This window comes from Harpia harpyja, chromosome 11, assembly GCF_026419915.1.
Source record: "Harpia harpyja isolate bHarHar1 chromosome 11, bHarHar1 primary haplotype, whole genome shotgun sequence".
NCBI lineage: Eukaryota > Metazoa > Chordata > Aves > Accipitriformes > Accipitridae > Harpia > Harpia harpyja.
In genome coordinates, this window is record NC_068950.1 from 7,972,666 (window position 1) to 8,000,354 (window position 27,689).

General features: G+C 40.7%; 1 protein-coding gene across 5 annotated transcripts in view; it reads right to left on the reverse strand.

Annotated features, from left to right (window-relative positions):
* Positions 1-27,689, reverse strand: part of DNM3 (dynamin 3) — a 193,712-nt gene that overhangs the window by 148,659 nt on the left and 17,364 nt on the right. For 4 of the 5 annotated variants that reach the window (XM_052800743.1, XM_052800741.1, XM_052800740.1 and 1 more), the window contains exons 2-6: positions 26,613-26,686; positions 6,591-6,740; positions 3,702-3,905; positions 3,038-3,136; positions 1,997-2,157 (exon numbers count right to left, since the gene is read on the reverse strand). In XM_052800743.1, the coding sequence (XP_052656703.1) occupies positions 1,997-2,157; positions 3,038-3,136; positions 3,702-3,905; positions 6,591-6,740; positions 26,613-26,686 (688 nt within the window). Of the gene's footprint in view, positions 1-1,996; positions 2,158-3,037; positions 3,137-3,701; positions 3,906-6,590; positions 6,741-25,266; positions 25,415-26,612; positions 26,687-27,689 lie in introns of all 5 variants that reach the window. The other variant, XM_052800744.1, reaches the window with a different exon arrangement.

The following is a 27,689-nucleotide window of genomic DNA, read 5'->3' on the forward strand; positions in this document are numbered from 1 at the left end:
ACTAAAGGGAAGACATTTTGCCCTCATATTAATGATTATAGAACTTTACCTTTTTTAAACACTTGATTTTTGGCTGAAAAAGGTTCTACCACTCAAGACTATCAGTTTTCATTTCTGAAAATATACCTAAAAGTTCTGGAAAATAAATTGAAGGAGAGTAGAAAAAGGCTTACCAGATCTGTGTTTAACTTACCTAACTTACTTTTGCACACATACGTTGTAATGTGTTTGGACAGCACTATTCATGTCTTAACCTGTGCCATAAATTTCTCATGCATTATACCCGTTCCTTGATTAAAACCAAAGTGGACTTCTTCCACTATGCTGCAAACCCTCTTCCTGACCCCAATCAGACAAGCTATAAATTAAGAATATCATATACCAAAATATGTAAACTCAAAAGTTGTTCAGCAGACCTGACAGGCACAAAATCAAAAGCTGGAGTTTCCCTGGAGCACCACCTTGTGGATGCAGAGAAATTTAAATATTCCCTGAAACCACAAACACTAATGGGTGTTTAATATCCTGGGGACAAAACTTGAACAGATCTTCCCATATATAATATTCTACAAGCAGTAACAGCAACAGAAGACTAACAGTTCATACTGAAATAGGTAAATTTACGAAACAGCTCACAAAAAGGTTAATAGTACATAAACTAATGCAAATCAGGACAGATAAGACAGTCCAAAGGTATATGCAGCTCACGCTTCAGTCTCAAAACTAAGACGTGGATTAAACTTTCAAGATATAAAAAGAGGCAAATATCCTAAACACAAACAAAATTGCAGGATACAAGCAAGTTCTTGCATCCTGCTGAAGACTTTGGTTCTGAGGCACCAATAAATGGTGTAAGCATTCTTTTTGGGCCAGTCCAGAGCATGCCATAACCTGGCTGTCAAGTTACAGCTGTGAAGTCACTGTAGCAAGGAATTAAGCAGGCCAGCCACTTAGTTTCCTACCTTAATGGATAACTTTTCTGCTGTTTCCAGCTGCTGTCCAAAATGGACAAAGCCAAGCTGACCTGTTGTCTATTATAGACCAAAGGCTGCAATTTGACAGTCAACTGGAAAAAACACTATCAAGTTTGACTTGTAGGAATGCCAAGAACACTGGTCAGCTGATAAACTAAGTTAAAAAAAAAAATCATACATCACCAGTAATTTTAGAGAGGAAAGCATGACTTGATCTTGTCCTCGTCAAACTTGCTGAGATGTATCATCATTAGAGTCACATGCTACTCAAGCTAAGGGATGGCGCTATGAAAAGAGTAATACCCAAAGACACAAAATGGTGAAGAGACTTATGTACTTCTCCAAGTCTGCTGTAGGCAGTGTCTTCATTAGGACAGTAAGCTATAGGTTTCTCCTTCAAGTAACTGGGAAATAGACCTCTCTTTCCTGCTGAAGGAAGCTGTGATCTGACACAGTTTGGCATGGACTCATAGAAATAAACCAAAGGTTTGGGCAAAAATAAAGGCAGTGTGAACAAAGCATTCTGATTACTGTATTTGTCGTTTATATCATTAGTATACAGTACAGTGTCTATCAAAAACTACAATAAAGTGTAGATTTTGAGGTTAAAGTACAGACGTACAGTGAACTCTCAGGATACGTGACTTCTATAAATGCCTTTTTTTTTTTTCTAATTTCTAAATTAGAATTCTAAAAATCCTGTTAAACTATAAGAAATGTGGTAATTAAGGAATAGGATGGTATACTTCTAGGAAGGGAGACAAAATCTCATTTTTTATGTTCATATTCAATATTCAAGAGAACAGAGGAGTGCAGAACTGCCAGTAGAAGCCAGAAACTGCATCTCACAGTAAGTTTTCATATGCCACATGTAATATACAGCTTTATTACATTGTGAAAATTAAAAAGGTCAAAAGCAGGAAAGACTGAGGTTCACTGACCAACATTCATTTTAATAAAGAATTTATATTGGTCCTATCATTATAAAAGCTGCCTTTCACCACAAAGGCTTCAGGTTTTACCTGGTTTAGAACTTTTTGGAGATAAGGTGTTCCCATCCGATCTGCCATGTGCCTATACGCTGGGTGAGAAAGGAAGAATTTCCTTTCTGCTAGAAGAGCTGCCTTTATGTCCTTCTTCCCATCAATGTCTTTCTGGCTTCTGTTTACAACACCAATATAACCTAAAACAACACAAAACCGATGGGTAAGTGTCGTGGCAACTATTGCCTGAACTACTGAACTCATATTAAATAGAACTAGACTGCCTCAGTTCAAACAAAACTTTCCAATTTAGGCATTTCAGATATTGTTTACAAGTACTGTAATGACCTTAACAGTGTCTAAATTGTTCATCCTGTTTATGTATAACAGATACACTTCCTTTTAAATCACCAATTCAGATACTGCAATACCTGAAACTTTGGTGTACCCCAAAGAAATCACTTCAAAAATAAACAAACAAAAAAATACCAAAACAAAATCAAAACACACACAGAGGTCTACATAGATAAATGATAGGATGTTAGCAAAATGCAGGAAAAATTTCTTCTCGTTTCCTGGACCAACATGCTCCATGGGAGGAGATGGTGGTCTCCTCAATAAATTGTAACTAGAATCAAAATTCTTGATATTGTTAACAGTATGAGCAACTGTGGCAGTAGCTGCCAGAACAATAACATGGAAGATTTCTGGAAGGGGTCAAAACTTCGTTTACAGTGAGATTACCAAATCTTGCTTCTGTCACATGCAAAGAAAAAAAAGACTCTTTTGTTACAAGCAACAGTAACCTGGCACAGAAGAGAAAATTGGGTGACAACTTGTGCTGACATTTCTTGCTTCCTCTGGAATATGTAGTGTATTTTCCAGGTCCAGAAAAAAAATTACTTTACTTGCAGGATATTTTTAGCACAGCTGCCTTTTATGTTTGCTGAATAGCTAACGATAAAAGCTAGGAACTCATCAAGTCCAGTATAACCTTTAATTCACCTCCAGGACTCCCAACCACCACCCTTATCCAAACCTTCTGGATTGCAAAGAATATAGGCAACTGAACATTCTCACCTCTACGAAGAGGGAGTAGTTTGTTCTCTAGAATTTCTCTTGCATCTGTTCCTTCATCCATCAGATCCAATTTTGTGATCACACCAATGGTCCTAAGGCCTGACCGGGGTGGAGGCAGGAGGAAAAAGATAGTGAAGAATCATTTATATTCATGAAGAACAATTACATCTTACAATTATACAATAACAGATATGTGACATTCTCAAAGCTTGTATCACACAATACCAGCTACAACTGCAAGTTATGGTATGTCTGGAAAAGAAGGGAGCATCATTGCCAGTGCTGAAATTTGTTCCTCAAATCTCTTCAACAAGGCTCGGCATTCCTACGATATGACTGTATAAAATTTATGATGCCAGTATCCAGAAATCCCATGAGCACCATGGTCCATTTTGCTAGGTACTACAAAAATTTCTAGATAGGCATTGCCCCACTTGCTTATAAGAGACAGTCACAAAATTTTAAAAATACATTTACAGCATCATTACCTGAATGATACTGAGCTAACAAACAGTTATTGCAATGTGGAAGCCTATACGAGAATGCATGTATACACACCTATATTATACATTATAAATAATATTTCACATAAGAGTTCATCTATTACTTCCAATTATGTTATTACACTTGAGAACAAAAAGTGTTTACATTCAGTCATCCTTACCTTGAGGGTCTACTTCCTTAGCTAACTTCAGTGCATCTGAGTTGGCCAGATCAGTGTTAGCTGGAGTCACAGCCAGTATCAGACAGTTTTCTCGAGAGATGAACTGCATTATCATGTCTCTGATCTGTTGCTCAATATCTGGAGGCTGATCCCCTACTGGCACTTTAGTGATTCCCGGCAAATCAATAAGAGTCAGGCTTAATACTATATGGAAAACACAGGATCATTAAACTGGTTAGCACACCAGACATGTTTAAAGACGTCTACACATCTACAGCTGCAAATTTCAGTCACATAAAACCCTACACAATTACCTTTATAGGTATAAATATATATATAGGTATAAACACAAATATTGTCAATGGTTCAAACAAAATGCCTGACAATCTGAAAAGTACAGTTGTTTCCCTGTTGGTCTTTCACCTCTGGATTTATTAGTACTATTTAATATTTCAAACATTACAACTGGCATAGGAGAATGATACTTACATTAAATATCCTTGAAGGCTCTTAGACAAAGGAAGCTTTCTGAGCTTTTTCTACCAAGAGGAGCACAAGACAACAGACTGTTCCCATTGCATCTTTCAAATCAACCCAAAACAGGTTTTTGTTTTTGTTTTTAAATACAGTCCTTCTCTGACCATTGTGAGAGACTGAAAGGGTTAATGTCTCAAACATTGTGGCGAGGCACCTTCTGCATAACCAGGAACCCTGTAGAGAAGCTGAAGCCGCTCGGGAACAGGGCACAGAGGCTGGGCCACACCAAGCTGGCGGCTGCGCAGTTCCCTGTTCTGCTAGGCTGAGCAGGGCAGCTCACCACATATGGCCAGAGGTCATGCAAAGTTTATTTGAGGAAGGGGCTCACGGCCCCTTCCTCACAGCCCGAGGGACCCTTCGCAACCACCACCCCCCACCAACAGCACCTGCACACAAGAGCGAGGGTTATATAAGTCCTTATGGGCGGTGTGCAGAAGACGAGGAGGGGTGTGATTGACGTGAGAAAAGGCGGGAACTGGGCTATAAAAGATGCAGACATGAGGAGCCCCTCGTGTGCCTGCCCTCCGGAACTGGGCCTGTAGGCTGAGTGAAACCAGGACCGGTGAAATCTTTCTGTTTTCTTTTCTTCTCTCTGTCTGTCTCTCCTTTTCCATAATCCCTACACCTCATCCCTTTAGACATAAAACCGTTGACCAAGTCTGGGACTAGGAGTGGATCCAGCCACCCCAGGGTCTCCTCTGAGAAGGAGTCTAGAAAGCAAGGGGGTTCATTCTGAACCTCGTGACTCAACGGGAGGGCTTTCCTTATTCCCCAAATTGACATACATGGTTACCATGGGTTACGTGGATTACTGAGGTAGTTTGATGCCAATTCCTGTCGAGAGAAACCACACCACCTGTTGTTACACCTTCCAAGTTCAGGCTGCTTCTGCCATAAATAAAATGTTTAACTGATTGTTTGGAGTCGTTTCACCTTAATTTAGCTCAAGGGAATTCTGAACTGACCACGACCCCTCCCTGGTCTGTCCAGCACAGGTTGTGACAACCATGTTTTCAACAGTGTCTCCAATTAAGAAATTCCCAAAAAAGTCAATAGCTAGCCTAACTTACCTAGCAAAACTGTTGTTAAGCGGTTTTGGGGTATGTTGCTGGTTTGGTTTTTTGTTGTGGTTTTTTTTTTTTTTTACTCTCTAACTTCTTAAGTAAGAAACATGAAAAAATTTATGCATTAAGAAAACCTGTTTTGCTCTGGCATGATTTCCCCAGTACAGGCCACAATGCCAACTAGAAGCATCCTAGCTTGTTCAGCCAGTACTGGGGTAACAGGGTGTCCTTTAGACAAATGAGAAAAATGCGATTCCTAGAAACGAAACACCAGAAGTATATTTGGGATCTGGCTAATACAGACAACAGTTGCTGAACTAAAAGACTGATCTTAATAAAAGAAAATAAGAGCATTAGGTGGGAAATTTTCACTTTCACCAGGAGTCAGCATGTTCAACAAATACGCTTTGAGGAAGGGCATTTAGTTCAACTCTTCTCCAGTTGGCTATGTCACATCTGTATGGCAGAGAAGGGCTCAGGGATGTACGTTTAGAGCCAAGGCTGCTCATGGTATACCAAATGGAAGTTCAGCATCTCTTTCATTACCACTCCTCTTATTTTAATCTTTCTGTCCTTTGATTCGCAATGAAGACATCAGATGAGGTGGTTAGAAAAATAAAGCGCTTCAGCCAAACATACCACTTTTCTCCCATACCCGAGACAGATTCAACGCAAAACATTTTCTCTAGATTGCCTTCATTAAATTGGGCAGATGGTAACCAGAAGAACTAAGTTTGATCTATACTGGGGGTCTACAACAGAAAGCAGCTTCAAACACCATTATTGTCTAACTATATTTTTAGTCGCAGCAAACAATAAACATCCAATAGGGCAGGGAGACATAATGACTTTCTAGATCACTGACGAGGGAATCTATGTGGTGGGTGGCCAAAAGAAGTTTTGCCACTAAGTCTCCCATCTCCTATTATTTATCTTTACTAGTGAGCTACCATCTAACAGCATATGTACTAGGGGAGAGACTTGTTTCATCCTAATGCAGAGTGAGCATTTTTAAATCACGAGAATATTAAATGGGACAGAGAGTCTGCATTCTGCCCAGCTCTAGTGGCAACAGCTCTCCACTGTAGAATGGTTTCATAACACAGGAGAAGTTGAGGATTCTTCCAGATACATATCCACTTTTGGTTCAACTCAGTCTCAGAAGTTTTTTCATGCCAGAAGACTTCTGATCAAGCAATGAGAACACATACAAAAGGAGATAGCTAGACAGACAGAGCTACATAATATGCTACATGACAGAAATCTGAAGTAGAATGATTTTACCTACCATGTGGAGAATATATCCTTAAATTGATAGGAATTGAAGAAATGCCTTTGTTCACTCCTGTTATTCTATCTGTTTCTACTTCAATTTCCTGACGAACTTCGTCAAAATCAGTAAACTTCCTCCCTTTGCAGTGTAGAAATTCAGCATACTCTGTGAAAAAATATCAATAGCAACTCTGTATTTCACAGGCTTATAGATTTGGACACCCACTTTCAAGCACCTAGTAGTCTTCAGATGTGTATGCACAAAAGCATGTCATCATGGATATCAGGAAAGCATTATATTCAAGCACTTGCTGTAGATATGATTGCACAGATGAAAACCAGCCTACAACAAGAAAGGGTTAGTTAAAAAGTCAAGTTGACTGATATGATTTACTGCTTTTATCTTTAGCATGTCATCTTCTGGAACAACCTGAAAGATTCAAACAGATACCATTTACATTAGTAGAATAAGGAGCAGATTGCGAATCAGATTCTGATTTTTCAACTGATTACATTTGCCTGTAATACCTCACTAAACTGAAGAAAAGCAATTCAAGTTCTGTATCATGACAGATTATTAGCTTTTTTTTTTTCAAAAACTAACAGCCCATGTTATGCATTGTTTTGGGTTTGTGTGGCAGGGTTTTGGTAGTGGGGGAGGGGCTGCAGGGGTGGCTCCTGTGAGAAGCTACTAGAAGCTTCCCTGGCTCCAGGTCAGACCCACATCTGGCCAAGGCTGAGCCCATCAGCAGCGGTGGTAGCACCTCTGGATAACATATTTAAGAAAGGAAAACCTGCAGCAGGGGAGGATATTGGAATGTGAGAGAAACCCCTCTGCAGATACCGAGGTCAGTGAAGAAGGAGGGGGAGGAGGTGCACCAGAGGAGGTTGATGCCCCTGCAGCCCATGGTGAGACAGCAGGCTGTCCCCCTGCAGCCCATGGAGGTGAGCAGGGGAGCAGATGCCCACCTGCAGCCCATGGAGGAACCCATGCCGGAGCAGGGGGATGCCCCCAGAGATGGCCATGACTCCATGGGAAAGCCCACACTGGAGCAGTCTGTACCTGAAGCACTGCGGCCCGTGGGAAGGACCCACGCTGGAGCAAGGGAAGAGCGAGGAGTCCTCCCCTTGAAGAGGAAGGAGCGGCAGAGACAATGTGTGATGAACTGAACACAACCTCCATTCCCCATCCCCCTGTGCCACTGCGGGGAAGCGGTGTGTCACTACTATTGTAATAATCACACTTTGGAGCAAACTAGCAAACCATCCTACAAGGGACCATCCACCTATGCTTTGTAGAATTTTGTTTATCCAATTCTTTTCAGCACTTTCTCACAATTCTTTGGTCCCTTTTGCCACCTCCCTGATTTGGTCAATTTGTTTATTAAGATCTTCAGTCACATTGGGAATGTGGACACAACAATGTTCCTTATCCAATTTGAGATATCCACATAGTCCCTTTTCTTGGGACTACATCTTGTTTCTCTACAATTAAATTTTGACATTGACATCCAATTCGCAGTGCTTTTTCCACCCCTGTTATGTTTTTCAAAACTCCCGTATGAGAGCAGTTGAACACTTGAGTACAATTCCATTCAGGGGCATATTCTCCATCCTTGGGATTCATGATAATCTCATCATACTGATTGCTAGTATTTATAAATTGTCCTGTCCATTCAAAACACCACAGACTAAGGTTCATATCTATCTTTTGACCATATGTCTCAGGCTGGTTATCTTCCATGGGGCTTCTCCAATTTGTTGGATCCTTGGGTGTTGGACAGTTAACCTTTGGAGTAGCTCAAACTCTCCTGTCCCAGGTCCTCCAGTTTATGCATAACAGGAAGATAAACCTGTCTCAATCGCTACCTGGAATATATGTCTTGTTCCATATGAGGTAGCAAGTTGCATTTGCTTTTAAGCTTTTGCTTAAGTTTACCAGTGGCAGCTCTTTCAATGCAAGAATTCCCCATTCTCCTGTATTTTTGCTGGAATGTGGAATTGGTATCTGAAATTCATGAACTGCAGTATCCAGGCCCAAAGGTGTCCTTAATTGTAGATACCTGTTAAGAGAAGAGAGAACCTTCCCTAGAGAAACCACATACTCTTTAAGATACTGTCTCCCTATTAATTCTATTGATCCTGGCTCATGTAATCTCCAGGTGTATAATCTTTTCTTACCTCTCCTAAGGGGGGCCTTTTCTGAATTTTAGTATTATTCTTTAAACAAACTTCACATTTCTGTACAATCCTTTTAGCTACTAACAACATATTAATTCCCACAGCATATTGTCTGGTTGTCTCAAGCAAAGCTTCAACTCCCATGTGTATACTTTTATGCATTCTTTCCATTAGCTCCTTCATTATAGGACAGGCAGTGGTTCCACTTCTATTTCCTTCTCCAAAGTCACAACAGCATACCCGGCCTTCTGTTCCCCTTTATTTACAAAGCTACTTCCCTCAGTGAATAGCTCCCAATCAGGATGTTGTAAAGGGGAGTCCTTTAAATCTAGACAGCTAGAATACATTTGCTCGATGGTCTGTAAACAATCATGTGTTAATCCTTCTTCTTCTCGAGAGGGCAACAATGACACTGGATTTAAAGTATTAGATACTTTCATTACCACATCCTCTTGTTCAAGCAATATTGCTTGATACTGTACCATCCTGCTTGGAGACAGCCAATGATGTCTTTTTTGTTCCAAAACAGCTATAACTGCATGTGGCACTGTGAGAGACTGAAAGAGTTAATGTCTCAAACATTGTGGTGGGGCAAGTTCTGCTTAAAGACAAACCCTGCACAGCAAGGAACCAAGGTGAAAAGCCCATCAGCTCAGACATCAGCAACAGGAGGGGGAGGGCGTGCTGGAGGGTGAGCAGCTCCCTGTTCTGATAAGCTGTTCTGATACAAAGATCAAGCAAAGGCCACGTCTGCAGGGAAGAAGTTACTCCCCAAACGACCCCCAAGCCCAAAGGCTCACAAACTGGTCATTAACCTGACGAGTTCGGGTGTCTGCCCAAAGGAGGAACAAGGATGATAAAAGGACACAAACTGAAGCCCCAGGCATGCAAGCCCACCGGGACTGGACCCCTCAGCTGACTGGACCCCTCAGCTGACTGAACCAATGCTGGACCCAGGACCGGTGAAATCTTTCCTTCTTCCTTTCTCTCTCTCTGTCTTCTTCTCTCTTTCCTTTTCCTTTTCCACAGTCCCTATACCTCATCCATTTCAAGATATAAACCGTTGACCAAGTCTGAGACTAAGAGTAGATCCAGCCGCCCCTGGGCCCTTCTCTGAGGAGGAGTCTAGAAAGCAAGGGAGTCTGCTCTGAACCTCGTGACTCAATGGGAGGGATCTCCTTATTCCCCGAATCAATGTATATGGTTACCACACGTTACCTGGTTTACTGAGGTAGTTTCAAGATATAAACCGTTGACCAAGTCTGAGACTAAGAGTGGATCCAACTGCCCCTAGACCCTTCTCTGAGGAGGAGTCTGGAAAGCAAGGGGGTCTGCTCTGAACCTCGTGACTCAACGGGAGGGATGTCCTTATTCCCTGAATTGATGTATATGGTTACACAGTTTACAGAAGTAGTCTTATCCCAATTCCTGTTGTGAGAAACCCTGCCACCTACTACCACGGCTCCCCAGTTCCGTTTGCTTCTGTCATAAATAAAATTTTTAACTGATCGTTTGGTGTCATTTCACCTTAATTTAGCCCGAGGGAATTTCAAATTAAACACAACTCCCTGGACTGTCCAGTCTGGGTCATGACAGGCACATAACAATGGGACAGAGAATCACTGTTTAACTTTGGTGCCTCCTGTATTAATATCACTGCTGCGGCTAACGCCCTCAAGCATCCCGGCCATCCAGAGCTTACACTATCCAGTCATTTCAAAAAGTAAGCTACCGGTCTTTTCCAGTCCCAAAAAGTTTGCACAAGCACTCCCATCACTTGATGTCCTCGTTCATGCACATAAAGCTCAAAAGGCTTTGTCAAACTGGGGAGGCCTAGCACAGGGGCCCTTATAAGAGCAACTTTTACATCATCAAACCCTTTTCGACATTCTGGAGTCCATTCCAACACTTCTCCTGGTCCTTTAATAGCCTCATACAAAGGTTTAGCCATAAATCCAAAGTTAGGCATCCAAAGGCAACACCATCCAGCCATTCCAAGAAATCCTCTTAACTCTCTTTTTTATTTGAGTGGGGCAATCTGACAAATCACTTCCTTCCTCTCAATCCCCAGTTTTCTTTCTCTTTAAGAAATTTCAAAACCAAGACAGGTCACATTTTTCTGTGCAATCTGCGCCTTTTTCTGAGACACTCAATATCCAGCCAGCCCTAAAAAGTTCAATAAACTAATAGTTGCTTCTTTACACCCCTCAAAAGGTGTTTGCCCCCAACAGGATGTCATCCACATATTGTAGCAAGGTAATTAATGAGTTCTTACCTTGCCATTGTTCCAATTCCTTCGCTAGTACATTACCAAAAATGGTGGGGCTATTCTTAAATCCTTGGGAAGTACTGTCCAACATAGCTGCATCTTGCGTCCCGTTGTAGGACTCTCCCACTCAAAGGCAAACATTTTTTTGACTCTCTTCTTCCAGAGGAATACAGAAAAAGGCCTCTTTTAGGCCTAGAATGGCTTCGCTCCCTGTTTTAATTCCACTTCCACCAGTTCAGCTGATTTAGCTCTTCCAGGCCTTTGTTGCCCACACTAAGGGGACCACCACATCCATAATTTTGGAGGAGATTTCAACTTGTTCATTCTACATGTCCTTGATTTCCATTGATTCCTGTAACATAAACGTGTGCTCTCCAGGCATTACTCTGAGGAATATGCACTTGAATTTTGTGGGGGTTTTGTTGGGTTTGGGTTTTTTTTTTCCAAAAGTTATCTGTGCTCCCAATTTATTTAGTAAATCTCGTCCCACAAGAGGTAATGGACATTTTGGCATATACAAAAATTCATGCCTAATCTCTCGCTTTCCCATGGTACCAACCACCAACACAGAGAACTTACTCATAGGTTACTTACAGCTATTTAACACAGAATAAGTTGCCCCTGTATCTACCAAAAATTTAACAATTTCATTTCCCAGCTTGACTGGAACCAGGGGCTTGGCTGGGGCTCAGCCCCTGGTCCCCGTCAATCAGAATCCTCTGTACCAATCATTAGTAAATCGGCCTCAGGGATAGGGGCAGAAGTGAGACGGGGAGCCAAAGGAACCTTAGTAGATATAGTAGATATATGGATGTAGATAGGAACTGTTTAATAATTATCTAGCTTATAATGAAGTTAAAGAAATTTCAATAGAGGTAGACATGGCCCAAGGGGATGAGAAGCGATGTTTAACGTTTGCATTGTTGAGGCTGGCTGGGGCAGGAGATAGTCCCTGATAAGAAACAAGAACCAGCCAAGACCGGCCTTGTGATTTGGATAAATGCCAAGAAGAGACTGAGTCTGCGCAGGGTCAGAAGGTTAAGAGTTCACCGCGAAGAAGACATACAGCCTTCATCTTCACGACCACCAGACGACCACCATAAGGAGGCACTGCACAAGCGCAGTTGAGAGGAGACTATGGAAATGACTTCCTGGAGCTAATTTTAATATAAAGCGGGGATAGGTCATGCCTATGTATAGCTGTATTGCGAAACTCTACGTATATTTAACACTCGACTGTATAAATTTAAAGCGAACTGCCGAGTCAGGCGTGCACGACTTTGGTGGGGCTACCCCCCGTGCTGCCCAGCACTGAATGAACATACCTACTTTACAATCTCACTGATTGTGGAGTCTGTTTCCTCACGTCAGAAGGGGGAGACCAAGTATGTTTCCCCCTCCTCCCCGTTCCCTTCCACATCCCTGTCCTCTCGGGAAACCCCTTCCCCTGGAGGATGTTTGTGTTTGAGTAAATGCTGCTGCTAAAACAGCAGCCTTTTGCTTCTGATCTTTTAGTTTCTCCTTTAGTTTTTCTTTTTTTTTTTCCCCACTAACTCTTCTCTGTTATTATACACCTTATAAGCAATCTCAATCAGTTGAGATATTGTCATTCATTAACATGTTTGAATCAAATACTGACAATTTGCATTTCTTTCTTGTTTCATAATCATTTCTTAAAGCAAAGAACATATCCACATATGGGATTTCATCTCACTTATCTTGCCTTCTAAAAAACAACATTAGCTGTAAAATGGTATTATAATTCAAAGTTCCCATTTCTGGCCATTTTTCTTCATCATCTAATTTATACACTGGCCACCATTGAGTACAGTACTCTTTTAATTTCTTCCTTGTTAGGGGATCCCCACCAAACTTGTTCCAATGTTTCAAAATACAACCCAACAGTGAAGCTTTAATTATTCCCCCTTCCTCAGAGGAAGCCGAGTTTCCCATTTGTAAATATTCTCCAATATAACCTAATACAACAATTTAAAACAACCAATAGTACCAAAAATACAAGCACACCGAACCAAACCCAACTCTCTACGTGCACCGGTCGTCACCGTACTAACGCAGGAGAGATAAAATACCTCCAACCAGCAGCTGCAATTAATCCACCAATTTGTACCTTAAACAGATACACTTTATAATATCAAAATAGCAATGTCTCTACCCCAGTTCCAATCGATCACTTACCACCCACCAGGAAATTGCCCCAAAAGAAAATCCCCCGACACACGCTGGAGTCCAGCTCGCGCTTCCTCCGGCAGTAGCAAGCCTTGATTGAAATCCGGTTTTAAAGCCCCACCTGGGTTGCCAAAACTGTTACCTGATCAGAAAGTAACTCCCAAAACACACAAAGTATGTTTAGAGAGGAGACATTGCTTTATTCTGCGCAGGGTGCAAGGTGGAAGATTTCCACGAATTGAGCACACCTACTGAGGTTTTCAGTTCACACACACTATAGTTAAAGCACCATGCCTATCTAATACATATGTTCCACCTAACTATTGCATATTCATTATTTTGAGCAAGCATGACGTTGTTCTCTTGAGCGATCATCCCAGAGTCGTCTGCACCTGCGGGGGTCTCCGGCGGTATTGGGTGGTCGTTTGGGGAATACCCCTACTCCTTTTGTCCTTTGATGGGCATTCGTCATCTGAGAACACCAGGGGCTTTGTTTGTCTTGCCAACCCCTCGTTTCTCAATGCGGAAGGAGGATGTATGTCCTTAATTAGCAAGTCTATGACTCTGAAATGTCCGTTATCTGGTGCCTTGACTATTATCCAAACACTCCTTAAGCATCCTCTATTATAAGCAGAATCTTAAACTAGATAAGCTTCACCTTTAGTACACTAAACAGTCGTTGAATAGCAAGCATATCACACTTCTCATGTTTTAGTTTTGTTTTTTTCTTTAAGCTATCCCCACCTTCTCATTTGTTAATCAGTCTTTCGAAGGCTTGAGGCAACAGGTAGAGAAAACCGGGAGTGGAGTTGAGCCGGGAAGGAGGGTGGGACAGGGGGAAGGGGTTCTAAGATTTGATTTTATTTCTCATTATCCTTGTTTTGATTTGGTTGGTAAGCAATTTTGTTTTTTCCCCAAGTTGAGCCTGTCTTTTGCCCGTGACCATAAGTGGTGAGTGATCCCTCCCTGTCCTTGTCTCAACCCACGAGTGTTTCTTTATATTTTCTCCTCCCCATCCCACCGGGGGTGGGGGAGAGGAAGAAGCTGCTTCGCAGTGCTTTGTTGCCAGCTGGGCTTAAACCACAACACACATGATTTTAACAAAGGAGTTCTGTACATTTTCAAAAGTTCATAATGAAAATAAGATCACTGAAAAACACGGTAATGTTTTTAACACAACTCCTCATTTCCTAAAAACTTCTTGTAGTCTAGATCCAAACCATGCTTAAGAAGTTTGTAAAAACTTTTATAGATACAGCTGTGATTTTGCTGAAGTGGGAGAACACAATTAATTCCTAAGTCTTCAATATCATACAACTTGCCCTCTTACCTTAAAAGGGCATCAACCGGGAATCAGGGATAGATACAGCCTAATTTGTTAGACTCAAACTTGACACTAGGTCCCTGTTTCGACACTTGAATCCAAATACTGACACTAATTATTGTAACCTTCTGCATTTACGGCCCTAGAGGTGCATAACCAAAAGCACATCTCAGGATTTTAAAACTGGGGTTTCTTCCTTCAAAACAGAACACACAAGTTTATCTCATACAGCAAGGCTGTAATCAGAAATAATGACATAAATGGTAACCACAGACACAAGCTCACATCCTGTCCCCACAGGGTCTAAGCAGTAGGACTGGAGAAAGGCTGAACAAAGTTGTGTATGTTCCAGTTCACTTCATCCTGCAATCAAAGCCTGATCTCAAAGTTCCACTTAGTTGTTTCTTCCCCAGGAAAACGCTTCTTGGTAAAAAGCCCTCAAACACCAGGGCAAAGAGCTTGCTTGGTACTCAAAGAAAGAACAGCAGCTCAGGAGACCTGATCTGAGAATATAGATTAATAGAGGGCCTTATGTATCGGTACTGAAGTCTGTTTCCCAAAAGTCACTTTATTACTATTGCTGACAGAGCTGTTATAAAAAAAATTAACGAATAGTTGAAACCATAACAACAGTTAAAGCAAATTGACAGCCAACAAAGGAGAGAGAGGAGGGGAAAGCAACAAATACCGACTTCTCTGTGCTACAATACCATAATCCCTCCAGATTCAAAGTGCAAGGGACAGGGAAACCCTCCCTTGTTAAGACAAAAATAATACATCTCTTATTTTAAAAACAAGAGAGCACCTAACAAAAGCCTCCATCTCACTTTTGACAACTTAAGATTTCCAGAATATCTTGTATTCCTTTTTAGCTCCAGAAGCAAAATGACAATGAATGGGGGTTTTGTATGTTTCATGGCCAACTGTTAATTAAAAAAACCCAAGGAATATTAAAATATTTCAAAGTGAAAGATATTATGATGCACAAAATAAAATACCTCAGTTGCTCAAGCAATGCTCTACCATTTGAGCATTCACATTTGTAACATTTGCCATCTCAAAGTTGGAAAATAGCTACCTACTGAAAAAAAAGAGCTGACAAGTGGTTTTAATTTTGTTCCCAGTTTTTCATGCACTGTGCCTGGCATAAAATAAAATGTATTCTTCTCAGTTACCTTTTTTTTTTTCCCAGTGGTTCATCAGATTTTCTCAGTAACATATTTCAAAATTAAATAATTAATACTTGGTGCCCATTTGTAATCAGTTGACTGACTCAGCTGATAATCAAGGAAGCTTTTCTCTTCATTTCACTTAACACTCAGTAACAGAAAGAGTCTCCGTCTGACATGGCTTCAAGGTAATTCAAATGAAAATGTTTGCTACTTTTTAGCTGTGTTAATATTTATCAAGAGCTCATTCCTCCTGGTGACATCTGCGGTCCCACTAGTTCTGAAGGAATAGACTTTACAACGGTTCATAACCTGTGGTGCCACGCGCAGCCTACAGAATAAGAATCCAAATGAACAAGCAGCGCCTTGTCCTGCTCCTCTCGCCTGTCCTTGGCAATCATCGAATTCTGACTCAGTTAACACTGGAACCAGAGACATAAAACTAATGAAACAATTTAACATCTTCTCCTTGAATATCACCTATAATCTTCTCAAAACTAATAATGCAAGCTATGCTATGGGTTATTTGGTAATATATATCATCAGTAGACTATTTTTATTAGTTACTAGTATCACTAGATAGAATTAACTGTAGATGTTCTTCTCTATACTTCTATCAGTAAAATTAAATCCCTCTCTGTTGCTTAACAGCTTTCGCCCAAAGTGAGAACAATTAGAGGAAAATTCCTCGCAGAGAAAGTCAGTAAGTCTCTGCTTCCTTGCTCTGCTGAAATATTTTTCTAGCCCGAGGAGGCCAGTCAGTTGCATGGTAGGAACAGATTTATTATCTAGGTAAGTGATAATATCTTCACAGAACAGAAGTTTCCTCATTTCTGTTCATCTAGCCATGAGCTGTGGCTAAATTAAGGGGGGGGGAAGAAAAAAGGTAATTTTTGCTGGAGGGACTTGGATAGCAGGTGTAATGAACTGGTTAACTTTGTTCATGAAATCGCACATGGGGGTAGAGACATTCTTCGCTTATCTAAAACCACAGTATCTGGTTAGGTAAACAATTGCGTACTGATGATTAACGGATGTAAAGAGACGTTTTACAGAGCATGAGTGAGACTCAGGTCACCTAAAGGACAGCTGAGGAAGACTTCGGCCTTCATCCCCAGCGACCACCAGAAGGCAGATTACGACCACCTAGCAACTGATGGCACAAGCGCACACACAATGCAGAAGATACCAGCCGCCACGTAGACAGGAGCTAGAAACTGTATAAATAAATGAACTCTTCCCCATTTTCGGTGCGAGCCTTTGGCGGAGCACTGTCTCCCCGGCCGCCCAGCGCTGTTTTGCTCTCTTATCACTTGCTAATAAATTCGATCTTGTTATTTAATACAAATTGGCTCCTCCAATTTGTCACGAGCGTCTATAACAGCAGGTACCCATAATAGACTGACGGCGAGACAAATCACAGATTTACCCTTAATTTTGCAATCCAGCAATAAAGCACAGCTGAGTTCTACTGTAAGTCACTCCTCACACAGGCATTAAAACTGTGTGTGACTTAGTACTGATCTATTTGGCATTTTGGGTCTGCAGCTGTTTTGTAAAGATACAGTCTTCCCCCCCGCCTTTTTTTTTTTTTCCTAAAAAACTCCAAACAGCAGTAGCCATGTGATTACAGGAGATTTGGGGTGAAAAGTTAATCAACATTCTGCTTTTAGATTTTATTTGTATCTTAAACAAGCAAGCTACACATACTTGAAAGTACAGCATCATGGGTCTCTTAGATAAGTCCCACAAGAATCGGCAAACTTGAAAACTATTCATTTCTTGGTGTTGCCTTTCACATAGCGTTTAAAGGGCTGCGAGCAGGTATTTGAGGATCTTTGAGGATCCTAAATATCATTTAGTATTTATTTTCCACAGGGCAAATGTGACAACATGAGCAGGTAATCCAACATGCCTCAGTTCACATGGTCTCGATGCTAGCCGCAATGCCAAACAGCTAGCAGCTTTGGGAAGTTCAGCAGCAGGGCCGCTGCAGGGATGTCCCCCGGCGTGACGCTCGCTGCTACCAAGTGGGCACCTTCTGTCCCAAAGGCATGCCAACCTCGCTTCCCTCTTCCTCCTTTAGCTCATGCTACGCTGAAGCCATACGGAGGGCAGGTGGGTCACACGGGTGATGTTTGCAAACCCCTTCCCACAAGGCGTTAATGATCGCTGAGCCCCAGGCCTGGGAGTCATGGTTCGCCTTGCAAAGAAAAAATCACGTGGGTAAAACTCGTGTGGGTCGACACTCCCATGGAGGAGGAAACACTCGCGGCAGGGGAGGAAACTAGCGTGGGAAAAACACTCACATGAAGGGAAAAATCACGTGGAGGAAAAACTCGCGACAGGGGAGCGGGGGGAAACTCACGTAGGGGATAAACTCACATGGGTGGGAATTGCAGTGGGGGAGAAATCGCAGAGGGGGAAATTCACGTGGGAAAAACACTCATGTGAGGGGAAAAATCTCACGATGGGAGTGGGGGGGAAACTCGCGAGGGGGGAAGGGGGAACGTGAAACACGCAGGGAGGGGGGAAACGCTTGCGCTTGAACATTCATCCCTGAGGGGGGAGTGGGGGGCGAGGTGGGCAATTGACAGACAGGAGCTACACCCAGGATAATCCACAGCAGGTAACTCACTTGGGATAACCCACCACAGATAATCCACTCTGGATAACTGACCCACACTGGATAATCCCCACCGCATAAGCCCCAGAATGGGTGGGGTTTTTTTGCTTTTCCATAGTATAAAGATTGGGGTTTTTTGCTTTTTCTAAAATTTTCAATTTGGGTTTTTTTAGCACTTTTCCACAAAAAAAAAAAAAAAAAATTTTGGTTTTGTGCATGAAAATGGGGGTTTTGCTTTCCAGCTGCACAAATCCAGGCAGACTTGACTTTTCTGGGAACCTCAAATTGTTATTTTTTTTCCCTATTGCAGACCCAGAATCAGAGGTTTGGGGGTATTTTTGTGCCATGGTGGTGGCTCCTGCTCTGTGTGCATGGCCCCACAGGGGAAAGTCCCTGTTTGGGGGAAATTGGCCCCAAACTGGGATGGGAAAAGGGGGAAGGGGCAGCTTTTGAAAGTACTTTTATATCTGCAAGTAGGGCAGGGGTGTCGAGTTTTTAAAGCCTTTCTATAAATAGGGTTTCTTTGCATTTTAAAAACCTTATATATCATAGATATTTGCACTTATGTATCTATTTACACATAGATATATTTAGGGAATATGTATGGTTTACCTATATTATCTATTTCCACTTATAATATAGAATATCTGTTTAGACTTCTTATCTCTATTTATACTTTTCTATATTTACACTTATTGTATAGAATGATGCCTTTAGCCAGACTGCACGTGCTTTAATGCAATCTTCAGTTTTCAGCTTTCATACACAGAAGAATACTAGGAAAACATTTTATTTACATTTTTGTGGGAATGGACCCAAAGCCAGACAAGAAAAAGTGATCCTGCCTAATGCCTAGTTTTCTTTCAGATATGTATTTTTCTGTATAAAGCTGAAGTTAAGAGAAAGAACAATTAGATAAAAAATTAAAACATTGTCCTTGCACGTAGAATACTTTACATAGAATGAAAAAACTACCGCAGCAGATTTCTCTTTGGTGCATCCAACCACAAGTGTCATGGTAAGTGATTATTTATTTCTTCAATTTTTATTAAATTAGACAAATCATACAAACAAGTGTTCTGGGATAACATATTTGAAAATGCTTCTCATTTTTCCTGTGAGTTATTTCTCTCTCTCCTTTTATTATTCAATCTAGCACAATGTTATATTGTTATTAACAGTAAATAGCCATTGTTGTTGTCAAACCATTTAAATTACATACACACTTGAGATATTTCATAAATCTGTCTCTAAAAGAAACATGCAAGATAATTTAAAAACCCTTACTGTACCCAAGATAAGACACCTACCACACCTTTATTTAAAAGCCTGCTGCCCTGTAATAAAAAAAGACAGATACGATGGGGTTTTTTCCCTTAATGAATTTGTGTTGTCTGCTATTCACCTCAAGTACTTTGCAGATGGTTAGTTAATAACTAAGTACAGTTTTCTTTTTCCTAAAAGTGAACTTTGACTGATTTTTCTGTCACTTTATTATCTTTTTGTCCTTGAAGACCTCCAAATGCCTTCCTGCTGATGAAGTCTCTAAGATCTTCTGTGTTAGCTGAAATAACCAATCTAAATTCTTTTTATAAATTTCTCATTTTCTGTTAGAGGATTGTTTTTGCCACCAGATGGCAATAAAAGATGGGTATGTTTGAGGAGTAGTCTCACAACAGAAGATACTTGCATTAAAGCTCAGCAACGTCAATAGAAGAGAACATCTGCAAGACTTCAGAAAAAAAATCAGAATGTCTTTTGAACCTCATACTGATTTACTTTCCACTTAGTGTTCTAATTCACGGAACTGAAACAAATGTGGATATTGTATATATGACTCATTCATCTGAAAACGTCCACCTCAATAATGATTTTCAAAATCTGTTAATCTGCTACTTCTTTAGCAGAGACCAAAGCGAGACCATGAAGAAAATCTGAAATTCCTCCAAACACAGTCATCAAAATGAGGAAAATAACCCTCCTAGAGCCAAGATATTTTAACATGTAAATAACAAAAGCCAGGATTTATATAGCAGGCGATGTATTTTTAACAAACAGAAGACCTACAACAAAGGCTTCACCCAAAAGCTAAGTACATTTTTTGTTGTCACTGCTGTTTAAAAAACATACTATCCAGTCTCAAGAAATCTAGATAATTATTTCAATTCCACAGGCAGGAGAAAACACAGCAAGACGAAGAACAGATTGCCTAAGGTTATACATCAGGTGTGGCAACAGAAAAAAAAAAAAAGAAAAAAAAAAGAAAGAAAAGAAAGAAGAAGAAGGGAGGGAGGGAGGGAGGAGGAAAAAAAGAAAAAAGAAAGAAGAAGGGAGGGAGGGAGGAAGGGAGGGAGGGAGGAGGAAAAAAGAAAAAAGAAAGAAGAAGAAGGGAGGGAGGGAGGAAGGGAGGGAGGGAGGAGGAAAAAAAGAAAAAAGAAAGAAGAAGAAGGGAGGAAGGGAGGGAGGGAGGGAGGAGGAAAAAAAGAAAAAAGGAAGAAGAAGAAGGGAGGAAGGGAGGGAGGGAGGGAGGAGGAAAAAAAGAAAAAAGAAAGAAGAAGGGAGGGAGGGAGGGAGGGAGGGAGGAGGAAAAAAAGAAAAAAGAAAGAAGAAGAAGGGAGGGAGGGAGGGAGGGAGGAGGAAAAAAGAAAAAAGAAAGAAGAAGGAGGAAGGGAGGGAGGAGGAAAAAAGAAAAAAGAAAGAAGAAGGAGGAAGGGAGGAAGGGAGGAAGGGAGGAGGAAAAAAAGAAAAAAGAAAGAAGAAGAAGGGAGGAAGGGAGGGAGGGAGGGAGGGAGGGAGGAGGAAAAAAAGAAAAAAGAAAGAAGAAGAAGGGAGGAAGGGAGGGAGGGAAGAGGAAAAAAAGAAAAAGGGAAGAGGAGGGAAGAGGAGGGAAGAGGAAAAAAGAAAAAGGGAAGAGGAGGGAAGAGGAGGGAAGAGGAAAAAAGAAAAAGGGAAGAGGAGGGAAGAGGAGGGAAGAGGAAAAAAGAAAAAGGGAAGAGGAGGGAAGAGGAGGGAAGAGGAGGGAAGAGGAGGGAAGAGGAGGGAAGAGGAGGGAAGAGGAGGGAAGAGGAGGGAAGAGGAGGGAAGAGGAGGGAAGAGGAGGGAAGAGGAGGGAAGAGGAGGGAAGAGGAGGGAAGAGGAGGGAAGAGGAGGGAAGAGGAGGGAAGAGGAGGGAAGAGGAGGGAAGAGGAGGGAAGAGGAGGGAAGAGGAGGGAAGAGGAGGGAAGAGGAGGGAAGAGGAGGGAAGAGGAGGGAAGAGGAGGGAAGAGGAGGGAAGAGGAGGGAAGAGGAGGGAAGAGGAGGGAAGAGGAGGGAAGAGGAGGGAAGAGGAGGGAAGAGGGAGGAAACCCCCACCTCTCAAGACCTTCTCAGGCATTTCAAGTCATTACCTTCCCAAAGCTTACTCAGCAGCACCATTTAAAAGTATCTATTAACTCCTACAAAACACATTTAATCTTACTGATCCATTAGATCAAAGAATCACAAAGCTAGGAAGCATACTGAAAGTTGTGAAATAAAAATTTGGAATGTTTAAGAAATAGGCTTTAACAAATAAATAATAAATAAACTAGGAGAATACATAATGCATTGCTCCTCCTGAAAAGGAATCATGAGTAAGTGAGAGACCAGCACTCTCCACTCATTGTTAACTGCTGAAATACCACAACAGTTTAGCATTTAAAACAAATGCTGTCTGGTGAGAAAGAACGAGCTCCCTGTATCTTACGCAGCAGTCAAATACTCAAAGAACCAGCATATCTTTTGCCTGAATTTAGACATCAGACTCTCAGAAAATAAACAGCCTTCACATCCAACTTCTCACCCAGGAAAAGAGCAGGTGCAATTCCTCCCACATACATCCTCTGAATGGCTAAGCTAATTTATCACAGCTGTCTTGCCTGCCTTGTAAAACCTGAAGTTCACCATCAGACAGCCTCCCAGCTAACAGCACCCTGTCCACACCTGTGCCTTCTAAAAACTCACTGAATTGCATCTTCCCAGACGGGACTATTTTCTCCAAAAACATTCTCTACTCTGAGCTCCTTCGGAGACTAGCAACAACAAAAGCACAAGAGTCTTGTTAGACCTGACACTAGATATTCCCAAGGCTGGGGAATTGCCCAGGGCCAAATGCAGTGACCAGAGAGAAGAGTATCAAGCTGCACTTGGATTACTTAGTATGCTTGATGTCAGATGGGAACTTTTTTTTCGGTTGTGACTTCTGGGTGTGTTGAAAATATTTTGATAAAGAAATTAAAATCTAATTATATAAAAGTTTGGTTTGATTAAGAAGTAGAAAATTGTGAAGCATAGGTATGGGAGTGTTAAGTTTGAAATGTAGTCATAGGAACTTAGAAACTTTAGAAAATGTACTATGTGTGACTATAAGAATTCAAGTATTGTTTAAAATCAGTTAACCACAGAAACTTTGACAAAGATTTGTTGGTTTGCAGTGTTTTGTTTTAGGAAACTAGGGGAACCATTATGGACACCAGTTTGCTGCTTGGAAACACCTTACCCTTCCCAGCTCGATCTAATTATCGAGGATTCTAATCAGTAGAGTTAAGTGAGATTAACCAATGATTGTTTTAACATAAGAATATTAATAAGATGGTGTGACTGAAGGACCAATTATTAGAAAGGTTACATTTAAGAGTAGACATAGTATGCATTTTTATGTAAATTAATATAGATGATGGTGAGAATCATACTGCGCAGAATCCCCTAAGAGAGGTCAAGAAGCGGACAAGTGAGGAAGACTATGGAAGACCACCAGAGGGCTTCTGAAGACCACCAGAGACCTTCACTGTGCTTGCGTAAAGGACATTTACATATGTTAATAGTTTCCCGGAAAACTAATGATTATGTATAACATTTCTCGGAAATCTAGTGAATATGTATAACAGGTGTGCATTTAACCTGCATAGTTAAACCAGACAGATGCACACGATAGGTGGAGCGATCCCCTGTGTGCCCAGCGCTGCAATAAAGGAGTGCCTGCTTCTTAACTTCTCATTGCTGTTAAGGAGTTTTATTCCAGATTTCGGCAACAGGTGGGAAACAAAGCTACTTTACCAGAATTTAGGCCTGTTTATTACAGAACAAAGACTGCATGCTTATTTGGTTCTATTCTCTCTTCCAGCAAGACATCATATATGCCATTTTTCTTCAGGAGAAGAGGAGCAACTGAACCGAAAATGTGAGATGAAAAATAAGAATGAAGAATTGTGACCCTACCTACAAGACTGCCAATGAACTACTTTGGGACAAGTAATGAGTATCAGCCTCTCACTGCAAGAAGAAAGCCACCTTGGAGCCTCAAAGTATTTACAAGATGGAGATTTTTTTTCCCCTCTCTCCTCTAGCCAGTACAGTAATTTATTGAATACAGGCCACATTTACAATTTTATGTGGAATGCAGCTGGGCAGTCCCAAATGAGACTCAAAGTAGGATAGTCAAGAACAAGTCAGAGTCCTTCAGAGGACTGTAAATTATTTTTAACATCCATATTTTGATTTATTCTGTGCTACTAGGTATTTCTCACATTATCAAACTCTGAGGAAAACAAACAGTCACAACTACTAAAGACTACTTGTCAGTTGCAATATTTAATTAAAACCTTTGTCTTTGCCTCCAAGATTTCAGCAGAGTACAGTATTTGCATGGATGTGGAAGTGCAAATGGCATAAAGCCATTCAGGAATTGTACTGTTCCCACCAAAATATGTTAGTGATTAAAGGAGGTCAACAGGTCACTACAAAACAGCTTTGTACTAATTACACAGAATTTTTAAAGAAAGAGGAAGCAAACAAAATTTTAAAAAATAATATTCCACATCTCATAAATCCCTTAGTATTGAATTATTTCATGTTACCCCGTGCACATTCACAGTGGTAACAGCTCTTTACCCAGATGTGTCAGATGTTGGAGGGCCCCTGATAACTCCTCACAACAAAATCCTGCTGCACCCTTCCATGACTTGTCCAACCCTAATAACGAGTGGTCAAAGTTTCCTCTTACTTGGGTGTGCACAAATGCTTCAGCTGCCAATCTTTTTCCCTTAGTGCAATGACTCAAAAGTTAAATGAAGCTTTAACCTCCTCTGTCAATCAAATTCACATTCCAAAAAGATTCTCAGCCAGTTCCAAAACGTTGCTAAAATATCTTGCAGTCATCTCTGCATGCCTATATAGAAAGTGCCCCCTCCCTCGCAAGGAATACTATAAGGTTAAGAATAGTTACTTTCAAAAGAGCCAAGAAAGATCCTAGGATTAGAGATCAGTTGAGCTTGCTACAGCAGCAAGAACCTGATACAGTCCTCTACTTTCTATAACATTTTAGATAATTATGGACTTGATAAAAATCACTCCAGCGTCTGCTTCCTGTAAAAGAACACTGTGCTTCTCTAAACAGTTTATTTTCTTTTTTTAACATCAGTTCAGAAAGATAAAGGTGGCTTAAAAGATAAAGCTATTTGGAATTTCACCACCAAAAACAACAGCAGCAGAACAAAGTTTAAAGAAAGTAACAAAATAATTAAAGCTTGCATTTTAAAGGTCTTGGCATCTAATCCCAAACAAGAAATACACAGGATTTCCTAAAGGGAGAAATATGTCTTGACATCCAGTAAACACAAAATTAGGCTCAAGCTCAGTTCTTCAGAATTTTTGAAGTTTTTGCTGTGTTACTAAGTTATAACGAAGAACTACTTCTCAGCAAAGAAAGTACCTAGAGGCCTGCCTAAAGCTAGTAGTACTATGTGAACATATTAATGGGGAAAATACCAGGAAGAGAGAAGCCCTTTCATTGCCCCCTTAACCCAAGGACAATGATGATTTACAAAACAGGGCAATACAGACCAGTCGGGGTAAGTTTAGGACGGATGTCTAAGAATCAGTATTTAACCACTTGAGGTTAGAGTGTAAGAGTTTACTTACTAATTCGTATGTCCCAGCAGTTTAGTCATTTTGTTAGGAATGCCAGCACAGAGCTTGATTCTTTTCTTTCTTCTGCTCTTACATGGTGCTGGGAAAATTAGATGAAGATTCTCCATAGCTAGGCCTTATTGATGCATTTCTGCATGCTCTGTCAGAGATCAAAAGCCAGATATGCAGAAATGGCAAGAGTTCATATCTCCAACTAAAACAAACTTCATCTTTTAATATAAATATATATAAAGCACTACAAGCATATTACACACTTGAAAGTCCTAAAGTTTCTAAGCTGAGAATACAGAAATACTGGATTCTGCAGTGTTTCCTTTCTCTTCCACAGTATAAACACCATGGAAAATTTCAGAGGCCTTGAAAGTATGAATGTGCTTTAAAAGCAGTAACTCAGAAAAAAACCTGGATCCTAGGCAGACTAAAGTCTACCTTTCGGCTGAACAACAAAAAGACCTTTTAGGAAAAACATGCACACAAAAACTTAATTACACTTCACACGTAGGGACGGACTAAAGTTCTACGGGCAGATTCCATAATTTAAAGAGCACTTTTTATTTTTAAATGCTGTTTCAGGTGTTATTTCATTTCTTTTTACTATTTTAAGTAGAAGTCAATAGTAATCCAGTGATTTTGTTGCTTACATTGGTTTAGAAGCAACAACAACAACAAAGAATTTGAACAATGGAAAACCATAGCTGCTTTTATATATGCTAAGAAACTAAGCTACACAACAGCAGATTAAGTGCCCCTTGGAAGAGTACAAAGTGGTGAATTCTGATGAAAGATCTTAATACACCACATAGCTCAGTGGTATACAAATACTGTATTTTTATTTTTGACCAGACAAATACACAGAAGCCTTGTTCTCCCCCAGTCTACCTTCTGCTCTATTTAGTGCAGTGAGCCCAACCAAAAAAGACAAGTCACAAAAACAAGCTGTGTGGAATCAAATCTGTGTGCACTGGAGCAAGAGTTAAAGGTAGAAGTACAGCAATTTTGGTGTGTTAACTAATACAACTGTAAAGTTCATCAAGAAACAAATAAATCAAAGCTAATTTCTAAAACACTTTGTATGTAATACTGTTTCTCCACTGCTTCAAGTCTGATCTTGGATTAAATTTACTAGGTACTCTAGGATTTAGATTTTACTGTTTTCCCAGATAGGACAATGAAATTAGTTGGTCCTGGGCATAGTTTTGAGGCAGCGGGCCTTTGTTCCAGACTGTCTAGTTGCACCTTTCTTCACACTGCTTAAGTTTTCCTAGAAATTTTTTTCCTCCTGCTGAAGTACGTCAGCACTTTGTCCAGCCATTGAAGCAAAAAGAGAAAGAGGTTACCTGTTTTGGCAGTGATGAGTTGCAGGACCAATGGTCGTCTTGTTACAATTCCAGAACCTCGTGGAAGAAAATCCCTAGAAACATTAAAAAAAATAGTTACTACCCAGAAAGCACTGTCCAGTTACATAAGATATTGGACTAAATTGGAACCTCCTCTATACCTTCAGCTGTGATGAAAATGGAAAGTTGGTGGGGACGGATTTACATCAAACACTAGTATAAAGCAGGGCTGTTAATTTTGGTTTGAGATAGCAGTAGGTCATTAGACAAATACATATTAAAACTAAATTACTGTCTCGAAGGCATTACCAATTCTCTTTCTTCATGACCACCACATATAACATTTCAAAACTCACCTTGCATAGTAAGAGTACCTGAAGCCATGCCCACATTTGTTGGGCTCTCTAAATAAATGTGTCCTCACCCTATACTTGATTTGAAGAGGATATGGGCATATGAGCACACACACTCTCACTCACCACATCAAAGCTCTGGCCAAACCAAATTGCCAGCATGTTATCAATTAATATGTATAATATGATTGAAATAATCAGGGAACTGCTAAAGTCCTCTGTACAGCCCCCATCAGTTAATATTTAAAAATAGGGAAACAATAACTAGACATGATTTAGGGTTTAGGAACTAACTATTAGACAACGGGGCTTTATGTTTATGTCAGAAAAGGTAATGGACTGTGGTCTGGTCAATAAACCTTGAAGAACTGCTTGGAACTGCCAAGACAGATTAAGAAGTAGGTAAAAGGTAATTCCTACAGGGGGAGATCACGACCACCGACTCATTGACCACCTACTCACATGATGCTACCTACTCAAAAGACGACAATGAAAGAAGACAGAGTCTGTGCACTAATTTACATGAGAGGCGAAGAAGAAATAGCCAATCATTATGGGAAATAATAATGAATATGTATTACTTAAGCATATAAATGTGGGAATTTTTGAGACAAAGGTGTGCTGTCTTGAGACAGGCACCCATTCATGCGCATCAATTAATTTGAAAGTACCTCAACTCTGTGTGTTACTGGCTTGCACACTGGGTAAACGAACCCCATTTGTG